Source organism: Myotis myotis, unplaced genomic scaffold, assembly GCF_014108235.1.
Source record: "Myotis myotis isolate mMyoMyo1 unplaced genomic scaffold, mMyoMyo1.p scaffold_m19_p_4, whole genome shotgun sequence".
Taxonomy (NCBI): Eukaryota; Metazoa; Chordata; class Mammalia; order Chiroptera; family Vespertilionidae; genus Myotis; species Myotis myotis.
In genome coordinates this window covers 40719823-40742388 of record NW_023416346.1, presented here as the reverse complement: position 1 = coordinate 40742388, position 22566 = coordinate 40719823, and the positions used below count along the sequence as shown (strand labels likewise).

At 43.8% G+C, this 22566-nt stretch overlaps 1 protein-coding gene across 1 annotated transcript in view; it reads left to right on the top strand.

Moving 5' to 3' along the window:
- Positions 1–4365: 4365 nt before the first annotated feature.
- The window catches only part of MCTS1 (MCTS1 re-initiation and release factor), a 35410-nt gene continuing 17209 nt past the window's right edge, over positions 4366–22566 (top strand). The window contains exon 1 of the mRNA XM_036304092.1: positions 4366–4449. Coding sequence (XP_036159985.1) covers positions 4409–4449 — 41 coding nt within the window. The 5' untranslated portion in view covers positions 4366–4408. The remainder of the gene's footprint in view (positions 4450–22566) is intronic.

Below are 22566 nucleotides of genomic sequence, written 5' to 3'. Positions count from 1 at the left end.
TTTACTTCCTTCTTGCCAATTGGATGCTTTTTATTTCTTCTTCTTGTCTGATTGCTGTGGCTAGGACTTGCAGTGCCATGTTGAATAAGAGTGGTGAATGCAGACATCCCTGTCATGTTCCTGATCTTAAGGGGAACACTTTTAGTTTTTGCCCATTGAGTATGATGTTGGCTGTAGGTTTGTCATATATGGCCTTTATTATGTTGAGGTCTGATCCCTATTCCCACTTTTATCATAATTGGGTGCTGGATTTTGTTGAATGCTTTTTCTGTGTCTGTTGATATGATCATGTGATTTTTAGTCTTCATTTTGTTTATGTGATGTATAACATTTTTTGATTTGTGAATATTGTACCAGCCTTACATCCCTGGAATAAATCCCATTTGGTCGTGGTGTATGATCTTTTTAATGTATTGCTGGATCAGATTTGCTAATATTTTGTTGAGTATTTTAGTACCTATGTTCATCAGGGATATTGGCCTATAATTTTCTTTTGTTGTAGTTTATCTAGTTTTGAAATTAGCATAATGCTGGCCTCATGGAAAGAGCTTGAAAGTGTTCCTTCTTGAATTTATTTTTTTGATAGTTTGAGGAGAGTAGGTGGTAGTTCTTTGAATGTTTGGTAAAACTCACCTGTGAAGCCACCAGATCTAGGACTTTTGTTTGCTAGAAGATTTTTATTTTTTATTTTTTTAGACTACTGCTTCAATTTAATTAGTTAACAGTCTATTCAGTTTTCTTATTCTTCTTAATTGAGTTTTGGAAGATTGTATGTTTCTAGGAATTTGTCCATTTTGCTCAGGTTGTCCAATTTGTTGGCCTATTGCTTTTAATGATATTCTTTTACAATACTTTGTATTTCTGTGATGTCAGTTATTACTTTGCCTCTTTCATTTCTGATTTATTTATTTGGGTCCTCTGTCTTTTTTTCTTGATGAGTCTGGCTAAAGGTTTATCAATCTTGTTTATCTTTTCAAAGAACCAGCTCTCGGTTTCGTTGATCTTTTGTATTATTATTATTTTTTTAGTTTCTATATCATTTGTTTCCACTCTGATCTTTATTATTTCATTCCTTCTACTTTGGGCTTACAATTTTCTTTTAAAACTTAATGTACTTTGAAAAAAGCCCTTAATATACATTAGAGATCTTTCTATGATAGTACATAGAGATCTATATCATTCTGTTTAAGGGATGCATACTATTTTGTAGTAAACATATTCTACATTTTTTAAACCACTCCCATATCTATATATCTATATATATATAAAAGCCAGTGACCATAATGCCGTAATGGGATGACCAGTTGCTACGATGCCCACTGTGGCCAGTGAACCAGCCCGATCATGGGGTGGGGCCAGCTGGCCAACCTCCCAAAGCCCCTCTCCCCAGCTGGCCCCACCCCCTATGGGCCCCCACCACCCTGATCAGCCTGCAGCCCCTCCCCCTCGCCAGCCCTGCCTCTGATCGCCTTCCCCACCCCAAAAGGGGATGGGGCCAGCCAGCCAACCTCCTGCAGCCCCTCCCCCACCTAGACCCACCCCAGATCGGCCCCCCGACCCCAATCAGGGGCAGGGCTGGCTGGCCAACCACCCATGGCTCCTCCCCCAGGCCGCTGACCCCCGGACAGCAACCCCCACCCCATTCGGGGCAGGGCCAGCTGGCCAACAGCCCACAGCCCCACCCCCAATTGGTCCCCCAATCCCATGGCCAACCCCACCCCCAATTGGTCCCCCAAACGCATCAGGGGCGGGGCCCACTGGCCAATCACCCACGGCCCCTCCTCCCAGCCAGCCTGGCCCTGATCGGGCCCCAATCAAGACAGGCTGGCCAGCCAATCTCCCACCATTTCCTCCTCCCGACAGGCCCAGCCCAATCTGCCCTGATTGGGGCCGGGCCGGCCGGACCCCACCTGTGCATGAATTCGTGCACTGGGCCTCTAGTATATAAATAAAATAGAAACTTGTAAATTGACCATACCTCTGTTATACTCACCAGCCAATCAAGAGTGGGTATGCAAATTAACCCAACAAAGATGGCAGGTTAATTTACATATGCAGGCGCGGAGCAGCTGGGGGCAGGGTGGCTGCTTGCATGCGTACCGATGCCAAGCAGCCTGGGTCCCAGGGATGGGCATCCTCGGGATTCAGGCCGCTCTGAGCCTGTAGGCCCGCACATAGGCCTGGAGTGGCCGGGGGCGGGGCAGGAACGCCCTCCATGTCACTGTGGCAGGCCTGTGGGTAGTGTGCACGTGCAGAGCAGCCAGGGGGCGGGGCGGGGTGGGACAGCGAATAAACCAAGAGTGTGGGGAGCTCCTGGAATGCTGGGAATCGTAATTCTGGTGGCAGACACATTGTGGGATCTCCTAGACACTAGAGCAGGGGTGGGCAAACTTTTTGACTCGAGGGCCACAATGGGTTCTTAAACTGGACCGGAGGGCCGGAACAAAAGCATGGATGGAGTGTTTGTGTGAACTAATATAAATTCAAAGTAAACATCATTACATAAAAGGGTATGGTCTTTTTTTTTTTTTAGTTTTATTCATTTCAAACGGGCTGGATCCGGCCCGCAGGCCGTAGTTTGCCCACGGCTGCACTAGAGCAAAGTGAGCCTGGAGCCAGTTACTGTTGCGGGTGGGGGATGGAGGAAAAGCAAATGTGACAGACATAAGTAAAGTCAGAATGTCAAGGAAAAACTAAAAGGAAGATATCCTGCAACTTCTAGGAAATCTCCACCAATGGAGCAAAGAATAAAAAAAAAAGACTACTATTCTGTGAGCATCAAACCAGACTGGGTTGGGGTCTCAGACAATTTGCTCACATGATTGCAAATACAGACAGAAACTCCCAGATTGGAGAGGGCTCCCCTGAGGGCTCCCAGATTGGAGAGGGTGCAGGTCGGGCTGAGGGACCCAACCCCCGTGCACAAATCTTCATGCACCGGGCCCCTAGTCTATATATATAAAAGACTAATATGCAAAGTGTCCCCTCGGGAGTTCGGGAGACTGCGAGTTCGATCTCTCGCTATGATGTGCGTTGACCAGAAGGGGGCGGTACGGAACAAAGGAAGGCCCCAGCGGGCAGCCAGAAGGCTCAGATCTGCCCTGATCACTGGCCAGGCCTAGGGATCCTACCTGTGTATGAATTTTGTGCACTGGGCCTCTAGTTTTTGTATATTTGGTTATTTCCAAATTTTTTTGCTATGACAATTATGTAGCAGTAAATATCCTGTAACATAGATATGTGTGAATGTGTAAAAGTAGTTTTGAGGATTTATTTGGAGAAGTAGTATTGTGTCAAGGGGAAGGTATATTTAAAATTTTGATAGATTGCCATATTACTCTTCAGAAATGTTGTGCATACACTCCCACTTTCAGAATGACTGCTGATTGCACCCACCATTAGCAACACTTAATACTACCAAACTTTAAAGTGGTTTTTTTTTGCCAAAATATTACACAAATTCATTCTCACTATAAAACAACCACAGGAAAGCAAAAGCAGAAGTGCCCTCTTGACCACCATTACCTAATAACAATCTCTCTTGGGAAATTTATTTCCACCTTGCTATTAATTTTCTATTGATGGTTTCATTATGCTTTATCTTCTTAGGAATAACTTCTTAATAATTAACTCAAGCTTCCTAGACATATTCTTAAAAATTATTTGAACTTAACTCTAAGTTTTTTTTGTTTTTTTTTGTTTTTAAATTTTATTTTATGTGCTATGTGGGGGACATGCTATGTGAGGGATGTGCTATGTGAGGGATGTGCTGCGTTGGGGGAGGGAATGTGCTCTTAAGTCTAAGTTTTATTAGTTCATTGACTCACCATTATCTTCTAAGATGGCCTCATCATCATGCTCATCCTCTGATCCAGGTGACTGTGACATTGTCTATCTTTGGGATGCTATGTTAGAAAACAGAGAATTCACTTTTACAGTAGCCCTCTCCCATATCATTATGATGTCACAGATTCATTGACTCTGGTTTCTCAATCAATTTTATCCTATTTGTTTCATACCTTCAAGAAAATCCCGACAATTCTGGCCTGTTAATCACACCCTTCTCTGTTATCCCTTGTGGTTAAGGCTCTATTTTTATATTTTTCTTCTTTCATTTAAAGCTAATTTGGGGAGAAAAGCACATTTGTTCAGACTAACATCTTAACTAGAAGTATAACATGTCCTTTTCAATATTATGATGGCTTAAGCCCCTGCTGGCTTGAATGCTAAGAAATAAAATAAAAAAGAAATAATCTCCCTTCAAAGTGTCCTCCAGCTAATTTGGAGGGTTTTCCAAAGTATAATCTTACTTGTGATCTGAATCAAGTCTCTCATTATCTTTTATTTTGGTCTTTTCATCAGGCTATAGTGCTGTGGCTGTTGAGGGTCCTCCTGTGGTGAGATAACTATGGCTCTAATATGTTTTTCTCTAAATTCTCCATATCACAGGTGAGTAAAGGCTAATAGCATATTAGTTACTTCTAATATGCGAATTCTACATTTTTGGGTATAATGAAAGGAAGTATAACATAAAGAGTAATTTAAAATTGCCCAAAGATGTGACATCACTTAGACTCTTGGCCAAAAGCAGGTAAAAAGTTCCTAAAGAATACCCTCCCTGCATTTTACCATCTCGAATGGGGGGTTAACTCACCGTCCCAGGAGAATCAGTAGGATTTGTTGTTGTCCTGTTCTGTATCTAGTCGAATCTGAAACCCAAGGGCTAAGAAGAATTTTAGTTAACAGCAATCACCATAGCAACGTTTGTGACCTTTCTTCACCTGAAGTTCTACCCATGGATTCTACGTATATTTAATTATTTCAAGGATGATTGACAGCAGCTTTGACCAATCCCTTCAGGGGAAACCCCACTAGCCCAGCAGCGGCCTGGTTGGCATTAAAAGGAAAAAACAAAACAAACAAACAAACAAAAAACCGCAAATGATCTGAAATAGATACATTTCCCCAAGTCTGGGTTATTCTGTACAAAGACTGGCCCAATTCTTACCTGACACCGCTGGGGACTCCCTCCTGCCTTTGTGATACCACACCAATGGGGAGGGGGCGGGGTTTCAGACTCCCCACCTAGTCTCCACAGAGGGGGGAGGGCAGAGGGAACTGGGGGATTGGGGTGCGGATGAGAGCCTGCCAAGGTTGGAGTCTAGGCTTCCCACTTGGCTATTCCTGGCGTGGGTGAAGCTGGGGCTACATTTTTTCCATTGTGGTTGATTAGAGTAAATCAGTTATCTAAAAATTTCTGTCTTTCTAGGTTGCTCCTTTCCTGATCCTTTGTCTAGCGAGAGCAGAATTTTATGAGAGCTTTAGTTGTCTGTGCTGGTTAGTGTTTCACACATATCTTTTTCCACTATTGTGAATGGGATGCATTTTTTTCCTGTTTCTATTTCTGTTATTGCTAAAATAAAAGAAAGCTATTGGTATATAATAACAAAATGTTAATTGTAAAATCTAAGTGGTGGGTATATTGGTGTTCATGGTAAAATTCTTTAGACTTTTCTGTCTGAAAATTATTATAATAAAAGTTGGAAAATAATAAAACAAAAGGGAGCTCCTTTATAATACTTAAAAAAAAGAAAGCTATGGGATTTGGTATATTTATCTTACATCCAGCTTGTATCAGTTCAGACTCTTGTTTGCAGGTGACAGAAAACCAACTTGAATAAGCTTAAGAAGAAAATGGAGTTCATTCATTTTTTTTAACTGGGAAGGACAGGGCAAATCTCAGACAGGCCAGGATCCAGAGACTCAAATGGTATTAGCTCTCATGCATCTCTTCATTTCTATTCTCAGATTCTCTCTTTTTTGCATTGCCTCATTCTCTAAGATTCTTCCAAATAGTAGAGACAGGGCTACCAACTGTTCTTAGGATTCAAGATCCAAAGAAAAGAGAAAGCTACTTCTTTACCTCTGATTTGGAATATTCTAAGAAAGATCTTTATCTCTGGCCTGGGTCACATGCCTTCCCCTTGGAGCTGCCACTGTGTCCAGCAGAATTTGATTTTATGGGTAACTCATCCAGGGTTAGGGGCCCAGCCAGGCACGTGTGTATACAAGGAATGGAGTAGGGCAATCTCATAGGCCATCCTACCAGGACAGTGAGTGAGGAGTAGACCTCCAAAGGAAGAAGAGTGCTATTATCAGAAGCAGGGAGAAAGGAATGCTGGGCAAACCAAAACAGTAGATGTCCACTACATAGACTTCTCAGTTTTAATAGTTTTTACATTGCATTTCTTGGATTCTCAATGCATATAATCATACCATCTGCAAACAATTATCCTTTTTCCCCCTCTTCTTGTCTTTCTTCCTTTTAGATTTATACAGCTTATTTCATTTTCTTGGTTCATTATATTTTAGAACCTTCAGAACACTATGGAGGACATTCGTGTCTTATTTGTGAATTTCATGGGAAGCGACTTGATTATGATGCTTGCTCATGGCTTTTTGATACTCTTTAGAAAGTCTTTTTTTTTTTGCCTGTGCCTCGTGCGGCACCTGGACGGGCAAGGCCGCCCGCCCCCCGGGCCGCCAAGGGCTACTCTACCCCTGGGTTCTGGCCGCTGGGAGCAGAGGAGAGAAAGTCCTCTTTTATTCCATTGAGTTTTTATAAGGAATGGCTGCTGGTTTAATTAATTAATGATTTTTTTATTGAGGTAACATTAGTTAATAACAAATTTCAGGTATACCACATTATAACTCAGTACCTATATGCTCTATTGTTTGCTTACCAACAAAAATCTATCCATTAACATAAATTTGATCCCCTTTATACATTTCACTCTCCCCCCCTTCCCTCTGGTAACCACCATTCTGTTTGTATCTACGAGCTTGTTTTTGTTTTGTTACATTTGTTTATTTGTTACTTTTTTGTTTTATATTCTGGGTATGAGTGAAATCATATGGTTTTTGTCCTTTTCCATCTGACATTTCATAGTAAGCCTAGCAACAAGTCAAGAAAACAATGCAGCAAACCATTGATATAGCTAATTTCTGGGAGATGGTGTTAGAGAAGGGCACATATATTTCTACATCTACATCTATATATGTATATGTATATCTATATGTATCATCTCCTATAGATTTGCCAAGAGAATTACTTCTGGTAGATATGCTGATGGCCCAGGTTGGGTGAGTGGGGGTAGATTGTGGGGGCAGGAGAGGAAGGTTGGTAGAGTCCTTGTCCCTAGTTTCTGAGCACAACTCTTGGAGAGACCTGGTGGTGTTTAATGGTCTCTGAGCAGCCTATCGGTGGCATTTGCATTAAAGACCTTTCCTCTTGGTGCTGAGAATGGCTCTACTAGAAGTAAGGAGGGCCTAGTTTGTAAAGTCAGAGTTTTCTGGGCTGCTCTGTAATGTTGGCTGTGCAAGGGCTCAGGGAGGTCAGAGGCCTATTTCTTGGGGTGGTAGATAGCAGGGAGAAAAAGCTGATTTTATTGGGGGCTCACTTAAGGAAAGTTTTTCTGAGCTTGAACCTGACCTCTCAGGCTTGTGTGGAATTGGGAGAAGCCCCAGAGTATGGAGGTCTTATCTCTGGACATTGTAATTGGCATTGACAGAGGCTATTGTTTACTATATATGGTTCTGTAGAATATTTGGCAACTTGCGGGGAGCAGGGGGAACAGTCTCTGTCTCCTTCATATCCACTTCAAAGTGAAACCTGTGTGTGTGTGTGTGTGTGTGTGTGTGTTTGTGTTGGAGGTAGGATTAAATCTAGTCTGTATTCTGCTAGTCAACAAGCCTTGATCGCTAATGACAGGATGCCACTGTCAGCAGAGGAAAGCTAGAATTTTTATACTTGGACTACCCAAAGGGGTGCTTTTTTCTAATTAATTCACCTCAAGGGGGTACTTTTTCTTTCACAATTTTTCTGCTCTAGGATGGTGCCTGCTAGTTGGTGCCTTGGCTCTCTCAGAAGAATTGCTATGCAAATACTAGATTTCTAAATCCAAATGGGCCTCTATTGGAAGTCCTGGGTGATCAGAAGCTATCACCAGAAGGAGCCCTTTTCTCTTGCCTCTCAGAGTGAGCCCTGGCCACTCTCCTTGCCTCAGGCAAATTGACATAAGCAAATGACTTTGGTCAGATTAGATCAAGATGACGACATAAATGCTTGTAACTTTGTTCCCATCTTCTCTTCCCCAAGTCCCTTAAAGCATCAGAGTGGAAAAAACAAAACAACAACAAAAAAACACACAAAAAACCAAGAATGGTTTTAAAGGAAAATGTACCATCAGTAGTTCAGAAATTGAGATGAATTCCTTGAGGACAGAAATCAGATATGATCATATTGATAAGAGAGGATGAGTAGTCAAGTCCAAGGCCTGCAGGAGAAAATTACTAGAGAAAATCAAATCTCAGAATGAATAAATACAAAGAGCGGGTGTAGTGGGAACCCCCCTCTGATCGATTGAATTGGCCAGGAAGAAATACACTGGAGTCCTCCATTGCCACAGTAAAATTGTTTTGGCAATTTGCAGGAAGTAGGGGGAACAGTCTGTCTCCTTCATACCCACTTCAAAGTGAAGCTGACAAGTCAACACATGCAACCTACTTACACAAGGCCCTCCAGCTCAGGAGATGGGCCATCTAGGAACACATAACTGCAGAGTAAACTCAGGAAAAGCTATCTTTGCAGATGTGTTTGTCCCTTATTCACTAACATGCATAGACATAAAAGGATCAGCAAAAATATTTGGAGAAAATATACAACATAAAAGAAAAGAACCAAAATGAATAAATAGAGTAATTGGCCCTGAGTTGGAAATAATACACAGAACAAAACTCTGATTTTTAGACTCTAATTTTTCTACATATTCAGAGCACATTGCAGATGTATTCAGAACCATTGTGAATTACTCAGGTAGGTTTTACAGCAAAATAAAAAAATGAATCTTGAAAAGAAGAACATGTAGAATATAAGAAATAGTGTGAGCAAAGAAACAGTAAAATTCTGAGTTGTCTAAATGCTAGCAAAAAAAGAGCACCATTTGAATCAAACAAAGATAGAATTCAGAGCTAAAATATTAAAAGAGACAAAGGGATATTTAATATTGATAAAAGGTGCACTCGACTAAGAATATATGACAATCATGGACCTTTATGCACATAACAACATGAATTAGAGATATATAAAGCAAAGTCTATTAGAAATACAAGGAGAGTAAAAATTTACAAGTAACCTATCATGGGAGAGGGAGAGTCCCCCCTCCTATTTCCCCTTTTCTCTTCCATCCTTCTCTCCTCCCTTTCCTTCCTTCTTCCCTACTTTCCTCCAAAAATATATGTTTAGCACCTAATATGTGCCACACATTGAGTTAGGTACTGTGAGCATAGTAACAAGCAAACTGACCTTGATGTCTGCAGCCTGAAGCTTATAGTCTAATCAGGGAGACAAATATTCAAATATTTATTTGAATACACAAAAATTACAACTGTAATGAGTGCTCTGTAGGAGTGGTCAAGAAAGGTTCCCTGAGCAAATGAAACATCCCCAGCCCTGGCCAGTGTGGCTAGAGTGTCGACCTATAAACCAGGAGGTCTCACTTCCATTCCGGTCAGGGCACATGCTCAGGTTGCAGACTCAATCCCCAGTAGGGCACATGCAGGAGGCAGTCAATCAATAATTCCCTGTCATCATTGATATTTTTATCCCTCTCCCATCCTCTCTCTGAAATCAATTTTAAAAAAACATATTAAAAGAAGAGAGAATGATTAATTGTGTCAAGAGCTGCTAACAGGTCAAATACATAGGGATGCAAACATGTCTATTACATTTAGCAACATGAGGCCATTTTTAACTTCCAATTATTTATTTCTGTATAACACACAATCCCAAAATTTAGTGACTTAAAACCGTCGTCGTCGTCATCATCATCATCATCATCATCATCATCATCATCATGTCTCATGGTAATTTGGGTCAGAAATTCAGATAAGGAATATCATGGACAGCTCATTTATGCTTCATGATGTCTGGGCCCTCAGTTGGGGTGACCTGAATGCCTAGGAACTAGAATAGTTGGGCATCTTTCTCTCTAGATAGTATCTCCACCTGGCTAGCTTGGGTCTTCTCACAGAAAGATAGACTTTGGGTAAGCAGACTTGTTACATGGCATCTCAAGAGTCCAAGAGTGAGTGTTCCAAGAGGCCCAGGTGGAAGCTGCAAGGCACTAAGACCAGCCCAGTTTCAAGGAGAGGGGAATTAAACTTCACCTCTTGAGAGACATATAGATAGAGAAGGGGAGGGTTGAGGAGGGGTCAGGGGGGAGAGAGAGAGAAAGAGAGGAGAGAGAACTAAGTTAAGAGAGAAAAAGGAAAATTAGTAAGGCCAGGCTTCTGAGTAAGTGGAAAGGTATGGAATTCAAAAGTCAAGTGGAGTGCCCTGGCTAGTGTGCTCATCCCATGCATGGAAAAGTTGCGGGTTTGATTCCTGGTGTAGGCACATGCCCAGGTTGTAGGTTGGATCCCTTGGTGGGGTGGGTATGGGAGGTAACCAATAGGCGTTTCTCTCTTACATTAGTGTTTCTCTCTCCCTCTCCCTTCTGCTCTAAAATCAATTTAAAAAGCATATCCTCGGGTGAGGATTTTAAAAAAAGGTAAGGTGGAGAGATTAGTCTCAGAAAAAGGGAGAGCTATACAAATAAGAAAAGTTAAATGGAATGGGATGGGGTAGACTTTTTTAAGTTGTATGTTTGTTAGCAGGCAGATAAGAGCAATCCTATCTTTTCTTCTGTTTTATGTATAAAGTAGGATGTGATGGAACAGGAGAGGGTGGTGGAAGTTTGGGAAAGTGGGAAAGGTTTGAAACAGTTCAGAAAGACTTTACAAGAGATAGGTATTAAGATTGCTGGTATACTTTTGGGCATATTCGACGTAAAATATTTCTCTCATAAATCAACAGATTAGGCGAATACATAAGGATGTAGAAAACTTCATAACACATACACTACTTAATAAGGTTTATTATATATGACTAGAAGCCCGTTGCATGAAGATTTGTACATTAGGCCTTCCTTCTTCCTTCCCCTGGCTGCAGGCACCAGTTTTCCTCTGGCACCCGGGACCCAGGCTTTTGGTCCAGCCACAGCGAGGCTTGGCTTCTCTGCCAAAAATATCAACACAATATTTTTTTCCCGGTTAAATTCCCTTAGATAACAGCTTCTTCAGATATAATTTACATAAATTATTTTCTTCAGATAGTAATTTGCATACTGTGAAATTCACCCTTTGAAAGCATACTGTACAATGGTTTTAGTACATTCACAGAGTTGTGCAACCATTGCCTCTTTCTAATTTTAGAACATTTTTATCATCCACAAAAGAGACACTTTATTCCTTAGCTGTCATATCCCGTACTCTCCTTTCCCTATACCCTGGAAATCACTAATCTACTTTCTGTCTCTATATGTTTACCCATTCTGGAAATTCCATATAAATAGACCCACACAATATGGTTTTTTTGTGTGTGTGTGGCTGCTTTACTTTACCTAATATTTTCAAGGCTCATCCATGTTGTAACATGTATTAGTATTTAATTATTTTATGGCCAAATAATATTCCATTGTATGGATATGCTACATTTGTTTGTCAATTCACCAGTTTAAGGATATTTGGGTCATTTCTACTTTTTAGCAATTATGAATAATGCTGTTATGAACATTCATGAGCATATATTTTCATTTCTCTTGAGTATATACTGAGGAGTGGAATTGCTGGATCATACGGTAACTCTATTTTTGACATTATGTAGAAGTACCAAACTGTTTTTCAAAGAGGTTGTACCATTTTATTTTCCATCCAGCAAGTATGAGGGTTCCAGTGTCTCACATCCTCTCTAATACATACATTTGTCTTTCTAAACAAATTTTATAGTATGCTGTGGAAAATTTGAATTGAGTAAAGGCATGAGGGGAGTTGGCATTTTTCAATGAGGAGAGTAGAGACATACCTTATTGAAAAGGTACCATTTGAACAGAGGCCTGAAGGAGGTGAGGGATGTAGTCATGTGGAGATTTGGGGTAGAGCTTTCCAAGAAGAAGGAACAACCAGTGTAATGATCCTAAGGTATGTGTATGCCCAAGGTGTTAGAAAAAGAGCAAGGAAGTCACTGTGACTGGAGAAGACTAAGAAAAGGCAAGGAAGGGGAGAAGGAGGAGGAGAATGAAGAGGAGGGGGAGTCAAAGAGATAATAGGAATCCAATTAAAAACCATATAAGCTATTTTACAGATAATGGTTTTACTCTGGTTGAGATGGGGAGCCATTGGAAAGGTTTGTGCAGAGAAGATACTTTAATTTGCCTTTCATTTTTAATAGGAAAACCTGGCATGTGTCAAGAATAAATTGTGGTGGAAGGAAGAAGTAAAAGACCAGTTTGGAGGCTATTAAAATAATCCAGGCAAGAGATGATGATGACTACGTCTATACAATGGAATACTACACTGCTGTAAAAAAAAAACAAAGAACTCTTAACATTTGCAACAGCATGGATAGACCCAGAGAGCATTATGCTAAGCGAAATAAGCCAGTCAGTGAAAGATAAATACTCCATGATCTCATTCATTTGTGGAATATACCAATGAACAACATAAACTGATGAACAAAAATAGAGCCGGAGACATAGAAGCATCAAACAGCCTGTCAAACCTCAGAGGGAAGGCAGAGGAGGAGGGGATGTGGGTAAGAGATCAACTAAAGGACTTGCATGCATGCATATAAGCATAACCAATGGACACAGACAGTAGGGGGGTGAGGGCATGTGCTGGGGATGGGAGAAGCCAGGGAGAGGTCAATGGGGGGAAAAGGAGACATGTGTAATACTTTAAACAATAAAGAATTTAAATGAAAAAAAAAGAGAGATGATGATGACTTGAACCAGGAAGGTAGCTGTGAAGGTCATTAGAAGTGGTCAATTTTTTTTTATATATTTTGAAGAGTCAATAGGATTTGCCAATGCCTTGAGTGTGGAATATGAAAGAGAGGAATTAAGAAAATTCCCACAATTTTGGGTCTGAAAACATGAAAGGATGGAGTTGTCAATAACTGAAGACTGTGGGTAAAATAGGTTTGGGGACTTGATGTGTTTGGCAGGGTCTGAAATGGAGAGAATCTAGAAGTACAGTTTTGAACATGAATTGAAATATCCTTTAGATATCCAAGCAGAGAAGTCAAGTAGGCAGTTGGATATAGAGTCTGGAGTTCAAAGAAGAAATCTAGGCTGGAAATATAAATGTGGGTATCATTGGCATATTCAAAGCTTTGAGACTAGGTATCAAGGGAGGGAGTGTGGACAAAGAGAAGGACAGGATATGCCTGGGCCCCTCTTGATCATTGTTGAAAGTGGGTAAAAACCTTGAGGATGGTGTGGTTTTATTCCCAGTGTATAAGTTTATTCTTGATTTCTGCCAGGACAAGCCTGTGTATGAGGTCCCTATTGACCTCCCATTGATGCAGTTGTGGACTTTTGAGGTTAAGATAGGTGTTAGAGCATAGGGCCCTGATCCCTGATAGTGGCAGGCCAGTAGAAGGTCTGAGGAACATTGGGGTTCTGTGACTCATCCTACCATTCAATCTTCTTGTAGGTGCCTAAATGACTATCAGAAGAGGACTAGTTAAATAAATTATGGTATATACATACTATAAAATTCCCTATAGCCATCAAAAGCAGTGAAGTTAGTCTGTCTATATTATCTGACATGGAAAAATCTCCAGCATATATTTCACCCATAAAGTGAAAAAGCAAAATAGCATATGCAGTATGATTCCATTTATGTTTCTTATGCATATGTACAATATATATGTAAATATGCCAATAAAATTTCTGGAAGGATACACACAAAACTATTACCAGTTATTAACTACTAGGGGCCCGGTGCACAAAATTCGTGCACTGGGGGTATGTGTGTCCCTCAGCCCAGCCTGCCCCCTCTCACATACTGGGAGCCCTCAGGGGATGTCCTAGTGACGGCTTAGGCCCGCTCCCTGCTCCCCTTGGGGATAGGGCCTAAGCCACAGTCTGGCCTCCCTTTGTGGGAGGTGACCAGAATGATCAGGGGAAGGCACCAGCCCCATCAGCCTGCTGCTGCAGCCACTGCCAGTCACCGCAGCCAGCAAGGTTTTTTCAACAACACGGACTCCAGTCCCATCACCATGAAAAATGACAACTTTCTTTAGGCATTTTCAAGATGTGTCTTTCATATAATAATAGTTTCTTTATTTTTATTTTTTATCCTCACCTGAGGATATGTTTCCATTGATTTTTAGAGAATGTGGAAGAGAAAGGGAAAGACAGAGAGAAACATCAAAGTGAGAGGAACACTTTGATTGGTTGCCTCCTGCATGAGCCCTGACCTGGGCCCCAGCCAGCGAGGAGCCTGCAACCTAGGTACATGCCCTTGGTCAGAATTGAACTCAGACCCCGCCATCGGCAGGCCAAGGCATTATCCACTGAGCCAAACAGGCTAGGGCAGGATATGACATTTCTTAGCCCTCCAGCAGCGGACCTTCGTTTTTTTCACCAGGAGTTGGTGAAAAATCCTAGATCACCTTTTTGGATTCTTATTACCCAAGTTACTAAGAATATTACCAGTGGCATACAGGGAGCTTAGCCAATGAGCGGTCAGAAAAGGTGTTTCCTCTGTAGTTCACACCAATCGCCAGCTTGGACCCCCACCCCCACCCCAGGCCTGATGCCTCAGAGGCATCAGGCCTGGGCAGGGGACCCCCATCTCCCTCCCATTTCTGGCTCCGCCCTGGCCCAGGCCTGATGCCTCTGCCAGAGGCGTCGACCCCCATCACCCTTCGATCACTGAATCGGCCCCTCACCCAGGCCTGATGCCTGGGCAGGGAACCCCCAGACCCCTCCGATTGCCGGCTCTGCTCCCCGCCCAGGCCTGACGCCTCTAGCCTAGGCTTCAGGCCTGGGCAGGGGACCCCCATCTCCCCCCAATCACCGGCTCCACCCTCACCCAGGCCTGACACCTCAGCCAGAGGCGTTGACCCCCATCATCCTTCGATCACTGGATCGGCCCCTTGTCCAGGCCTGATGCCTCAGCCAGAGGTGTCAGGCCTGGGCAGGGGACCCCCATCTCCCTCTGATTGCCATATAGGCCCCTCGCCCAGGCCTGACGCCTTGGCCAGAGGCGTCAACCCCCATCACCCTCCAATCGCCAGATCAGCCCCTCTCCCAGGCCTGACACCTTGACCTGAGGCATCAGGCCTGGGCAGGGAACCCCCAGACCGCCCTGATCGCAGGCTTCGCCCCCCCGCCCAGGCCTGACACCTTGGCCAGAGGCATCAGGCCTGGGCAGGGGACCCCCAGACCCCTCCGATTGCCAGCTCCGCCCACTGCCCAGGCCTGATGCCTCTGGCCCAGGCTTCAGGCCTGGGCACGGGACCCCCATCTCCCCCCATCACCAGCTTCTGGGCAACTTCTGGGGCTTCTGGGACTGGCCTGCGGCTGGGATGGCAGCTCGTGCTGGTGGCTGTGTTGTCCTGCCCTGCCTTCATTATGCAAATTAGCCGCCATATTTGTTGGTGGTTAATTTGCATATTGCGCTGATTAGCCAATGGGAGCGTAGGGAAGGTACAATCAATTACCATGTTTGTCTATTATTAGATAGGATGGGGAAGGAATGGAGGGAAGAGCTGAAGAGGGGAGGATGGGGCAGAGCACAGAAGGGGGTCTTTAAGTGTTGTGATTTAGAGAGCAGAGTTTGACTACTTGGGTTCAAATCCAGATTCTAGTACTTCATAGCTTGGTAATCTTGGGCAAGTTACTTAACCTCCTTTATTCCACAGTTTCTTCATCCATAAAATGGAAATAATAATAGTATTTACCTCACAAAGTCATTCTGAGAATTCAATGCATTAATATATGAAAGCACTTGCAACAGTGCCTGGCTTAGGGTAAATATTCAATTGATGCTATTATTATTGTTACAAGAAAAAGCTAAAGGAGTTCATCACCATCAAACCAGTATTATATGAAATGTTGAAGGGTATTCTTTTAAAAAGAGGATGATGAGGAGGAGGAGGAGAGGAGGAGGAGGAGGAGGAAGAAGAAGAAGAAGAAGGAGGAGGAGGAGGAGGAGGAGGAGGAGGAGGGGAAGGAGGAGGAGGAAGAAGAAGAAGAAGAAAGAGGAGGAGGAGGAAGAGGAGGAGGAGGAGGAGGAGGGGGAGGGGAGGAAAATGAACAACAAAATGGCAACAATTGAATCTAAACAAAATAAAGGAATAAGAAATCTAATGAACAGAATAAACTGGTAAATAAAATAGAATCAGAGGCATGGAAATGGAACAGACTGATGATTCTCAGAGAGAAGAGGGGTGGGGGCGGGAAGAGATTAAACAAAGATCTTATATACATACTAGAGGCCTGGTGCATCGGTGTGGTCCCTTGGCCTGGCCTGTGCCCTCTCACAATCTGGGACCCCTCCAGGGATGTCAGAGGCGTGGTGCATGGTTTCTGCCCGATCCCCACAGGATTTGGGAATCTTTGGTTAATCTCTTCCCTCCCTCCCCCCTACCCACTCCCCTCTGAGATTCATTAGTCTATTCCATGTTTCCATGCCTGTGTGTTGAGCGTCTGCCCCCTGGTGGTCAGTGTATGTCATAGCTACTGGTCAAATGGTCACTTAGGCTTTTATATATATACTTACGCAATGTTTAGTGTTAGATGATGTAGGCATATTCATGAATTTCCTTTGAAAAATCTGAGAGGAAGGAGCCAGTAGAGAGGGAGAGGTTGGAGATATAGGGTGGAGGTAATAATAGATTGAGTAAAGTTATTGAGTACTTATACTTAAATGGGATTTGGAACTAGACCTAGATTAGAAGAGGGCTATCTCTCATTTTAACATTAGAAGGATGGTTGTAAATATATTCCCTAGTTTAGTAGTAGTAGACAGTAGGAAGTTGGTTTCCTATGTGAAGGATTATTAAGAAATTAAGTACAAATTGGCAGTTACAAAATAGTTATGGGGATGTAAAGCACAGCATAGGGAATATAGTCAATAATATTGTAATAACTATGTATGGTATTACATGGATACTGGAATTTTCAGTGGGATTACTACATAAGTTATATAAATGTCTAACCACTGTGCTGTATGCCTGAAACCAATATAATATTGTCAACTGTAATTGAAAAATAAAAAAAAAATTAAGTAGAGAAGTGAGTTTTGAGGAGAATGAGAAACTTGAAAGAGTAATTAGGGAGAATGAGAGAGTGAGCTGAAAACATGGAAGTATTCCCAGGAATAAGGGAAGTCCACTTGAGGTTGGCAACCATGAATTCAGAGTGATACCAATTTATTCAACTGTGTGACTTTTCTCTTGCAGTGTTTAACAAGTCAAAGGTGGGGATGAAAGGCTGTGAACTAGATGCCAGTTCTTCAATTAATGAGTAGAGGACAGCAAAGAGGGAGTGGAGGTGTAAACAAAGATTTTAAACTCAGAGGTAGAAGAATCAGGTTTTTTTTCTTTTTTGAGGTAATTCCATACTGTTTTCCTTAGTGGCTGCACCAGCCTGCATTCCCACCAGCAGTGCACAGGGTTCCCTTTTCTCCACATCCTCCCCAGCAGTTGTTGTTTATTAATTTGTTGATGATAGCCATTCTGACAAGTGTGAGATGGTACCTCATTGTCATTTTGATTTGAATTTCTCTGATCATTAGTGATGTTGCACATCTTTTCATATGCCTATTGGTCATCTGTATGTCCTCTTTAGAGAAGTGTCTCTAGAATCAGGTTTTGGCTTTTTTCTCATCTGAAGGGGAAAGAAGGATTGTCTGGAAGTTGTAGTGTTACTGAAGGAAGATGCTCACCTCACCTCTTGACTCTACAGTGTGTTGCTATAAATCACTTTCACTTGAAAAGGTTGTAAGGGAAACTCCTTCCTCATAGGAAAGCTGGAATATCAGTGGATATTCAGAGATGAGTTGGAGGATGGGAGGAGAGCTTGTTAATCATGGTGTCCAGGAGGCACGCCAGAAGCACCTGGAAGTTAAGGTAGAAATGAGAAGTCAGGTAGGGTGGAGAAGTACAGAGAAATATGGGGATGATGTTAGAGCACAGCAATAACCACAGCAAAAATAATAGTAATTTTATAATAACAATAATAACTCAGTAATGTTTGCATGTGTTGTGTCATTAAATTCTCATACCCTCATAAAGCAAATCCTTTTAGATGGAAGACAGTCACAGAATTAATTGACTTGCCCAAGATCACATAGCAAATAAGTTGAACTGGGTGCTTACATATGGGGTAATGACAAAGGAAAACGGATGTAGGTTTGGCTTATCACAAGTTTGGCACGGTGGTTAGTCCTGACAATCTTTTAATAAATAGGGGGCTTTTAGGTATCTCAAAATTTAGTTCTATTTGGGACTGGAGGCAGGAGCTGCTGTTTTGTTGGTGTTCCTTATATTGCTCAGTATGGACAAGTTTCCAGGCAGGACATGGGCCAATATATTTTCTCACCAGTGGGGATAGTGCTGTAATTCTTAGGTATGTCTTGCTCTTATGGAGGATATAAAGCCAGTTGCAGGGGGCTCTAAGGTGTGAGGCTGAGAGGCAGTTTGTGGGAAAAGTGACCCTAATGGAAGGCTTCACAGCTGCAAATTCTTAGAGATGTGAAGCCCAGCAGGATTCTGTCAGTGGCCCAATTCTTTCTTGTAGCAAAAGCAGTTTTTTCAGTGTTCAAAGCTGTGGCCCAGCTCCTAAAGAAACTTTTCTTTACGGAACACCCTGAAGGGTTTTGGTGCCATGCTTATTGCTCAAGGAAGCTTACGAAGAAGCAAAGGAGGTCTTTCTGTAAAACTCCTTTGGGCCGAATTTTATAGCTTCATGTCAAGATGATTCTATAAAATAATTTCCAAATTGTAAGGCAAACACAATAATTAAGTATTTAATGCTTGTTACAGCTAAGTTACTTATTTTAGTAAAATGTTTGATAGACTTGGGTTTTCTGTGTTCTGTGCTGCGTGTACATTGAGGACCCTTGTAAAATAAATTAAATAAAATGTGCATAGAATACTTATGCACAAATTATAGTACAGAGCATGCTATCTAATAAAGAGGGAATATGCAAATTGACCGTCATGCTGTAACAAGACGGCTGCGCCCATAGTGGAAGCAAGGATCCTGTAACACAAGATGGCTGCGCCCACAGCAGAGGTGGGGATCCTGTAACACAAGAAGGTTGTGCCCACAGTGGAGGCCAAGTTCCCATAATGAGCCTTAACAAGCAATCAGCAGGGACCTTAGGCTGTGTGGCGCTGGGCCGAGGCAGGGGACATGAGGCTGTGCCCACCGCCTGGTGGGGATTGAAGGGGGACATCAGGCTGCACCACCAACCCCAGTGCCAGGCTGGGGGACCTCAGGCTGCACCCCTCCTGGAAGGGCTTGACGGGGGACCTCAGGCTGTGCCGCATGCCTGGCAAGGCTTGATAGGGGACCTCAGACTGTGCCCCCTTGCCATGGCACCAGGCTGGGGGACCTCAGGCCATGCCCCCCCGCCTGGGAGGGCTTGATGGAGGACCTCAGGCTGCATCTCCCACCCCAGCACCATGCCGGGGGACCTGAGGCTCTGCCCCTTGCCCAGCGGGGCTTGACAGGGGACTTCAAGGCACGCCCCCTTCCCCTGCCCAGGCTAGGGGACCTGAGGCTGCACCGCCGCCATGCGGGGATTGACGGGGGACCTCAGGCCGCACACCCAGCCCTGGCACTGGGCTGGAGGACCTCAGGCTGCGCCCCCCCACCCAGCGGGGCTTGATGGGGACCTCAAGGTGTGCCCCCTGGCCCGGGCCAGGGGACCTCAAGATGCCCCCCCCCCGCCTGAGCCAGGGGAACTCAGGCCATGACCCCTGCCCTGGAGCCGGGCCAGGGGACCTGAGGCCATGCCCCCCACCCAGCGGGGCTTAATGGGAGTGGGGCCAGCCGGGTCTGGATCTAGCACAATGGGGATGGGGCTGGCCAGGTCTGGGTCTTGCGTGATTTTGAGCCACATGTGGGTGGGTGAGGACTTGACTCTGGTTCCCATGGCATGTCCCAGACTCTGACAGGAGGAAGATTTTCATATACATTTTACTAATTTTCTTTCATCTCTGACACTTCTATTATAGAGAAAGGGCAAATAGCAATATTAAAATATTTCCTCTAATTAATTCCCTTTTAATGTGCATGAATTTTATGCACCAGGTCACTAGTGTATGTATACATCATAAAAGTCCATTGCAACTATTTATTGCATGAATAAATGAACTTCATTATTTTAATTTCTGAAGAGGTTTATTTTGAGGTATTTCTTCTTTTATGACATATTGTTTGTTGTAGTGATTATTTATTTGAAGATGAGTCCTTTGGCAGGAGCAAACCCCAGTTGTAATCTTGGAAAAACAGAATCCACTTTATGATTATACCGTTTACAACACTAAACCAAAAACACATTGTGGTGACAAGTGGGCCCTGCTTATGTATCTGTGTAGGTGGGTTATGAATGAAGGTATTGATGCACACATACAGAACTCAATTCCTCATTAATACTAATGATCTAACTTGACATTTGTCATAACTCAGATTCAGTTTCTGTGATTATCAGAGTATATGAAAATGGATTAAAATAAATATGTACACCACCTGAAATTAATATATAATTGAATGTAAACTGTAATTGACAAATTAAAAATATATATGTATATGTAGCTGTATATCTATTCCCATGCATGTGGGATTTGTCATAATTTAGATAGTGTCTCATTTTTATAGAATTAAAAGTTAACTATCATTTCTAACACTGCAAATATTCAGCATAATACTTTCTAGTAGGTCTAAAATTAGTAGGTTTCTCAAGACAACAGTTCAAGAGATTAGGAAGTCCATCTAGGTATTTTTAATTTTGGGGTCCACCAAGTTAAATTTTGTTTCTAGTGGAATATATAGATACTAGTAGCCTGGTGCACGAAATTCGTGCAGTGCGGTGGGGGGTCCCTCAGCCTGGCCTGCACCCTCTCCAATCTGGAACCCCTGGAAGGATGTCCTACTGCCAGTTTACAGGGATCAGGCCTAAACTGACAGTTGGACATCCCTCTCTCAATCCAGGACTGCTGGCTCCTAACCACTCACCTGCCTTCCTTCCTGCCTGATTGCCCCTAACCACTCTGCATCCTGGCCTACTCACCCTGAACTAGCCCCTGCCACAGGACTGCTTGCCCCCAAATGCCCCCTGCCAGCCTGATCACCCCCAACTGCCCCCCGTGCCAGTGTGCTTGCCCCCAACTGCCCCCCTGATGGCCTGCTCACCCCAACTGCCCCCCCTGCTGGCCTGCTCAGCCTCACCTTCCTTCCCCACTGGCCTGCTCACCCCCAACTGCCCCCCTGCTGGCCTGCTCACTCCAAACTGCCCCCCACAGTCCTGATATCCCCCAACTAACCCCCACTGATGGCCTGTTTACCCCCAACTGGCCCCCCTGCTGGTCTGCTCACCCACAACGGCGCCCTTCCACTGGCCTGATCACTCACAACTGCCCTCCCCTCTTGGCCTCTAACCGCCTCTACCTCAGCCCTGCCACCATGGTTTTGTCCAGAAGAACGTTCGGAAGATCTCCTGAAAGGTCTCTCAGTCTAATTAGCATATTACCCTTTTATTAGTATAGAGGCCTGGTACACAGGTGGAGGCCGGCTGGTTTGCCTTGAAGGGTGTCCGGATCAGGGTGGGGGGTTCCCTTGGGGCATGGGGCGGCCTGGGCAAGGGGCCTGTGGTGGTTTACAGGCTGGCCACGCCCCCATGGGGTGAGGGTCCCCACTGGGGGGGTGTGGCCAGCCTGAGTGAGGGTCTGAGGGCAGTTTTCAAGCTGGCCACACCCTGTTCAGGGTGGGGGTTCCCGCTGGGGTGCCTGCCCAGCCTGGGTGAGGGGCTGATGGCTGTTTGCAGGCTGTCCATGCCCCCCAACGGGGAACCTCACCCCATGGGGGCATGGCCAGCCTGGGTGAGGGGCTGAGGGCCATTTTCAGGCTGGCCATGCCCCCCAGCGACCTAAGCTCCCTAGCCCCTCCTTGAGTGGAGGACAGGGAGGGCTGGAAGCCTGTGTTGCCAGGCCCCCAACTACTCCTTCAGTGGTGGCCAGGGCAGGTGGGAAGCTTGGCTTCCTCTGTCGCCAGGGGCAACCCGAGCCTTCTGCTTGCTCCAGCTCTGTGGCCACCGCCGCCATCTTTGTTGGCTTATTTTGCATACTCGTACTGATTGGCTGGTGGGTGTAGCAGAGGGACAGTCAATTTGCATGTTTCCCTTTTATTGGTGTAGATTATATTGTGTTATGTATAGATCAAATATAAATTATCTATTTTCTTAAACTGCTTAATAGTAACTGTTTATTGCTGTTTAATGCATATTGTTACATGGCAGGCTCTCAGGATGATGTGATAGTTGCCAGGGAAGGGAAGCTGTTTGGCAACAAGCCTGACACTGTAACTCTAACCACAGCTGGGGGTCTGGTCTTCAGTTTTGCATGTTCATAAACTCAATATTCTAAAGGTCTTAAATTGATTGATTCTG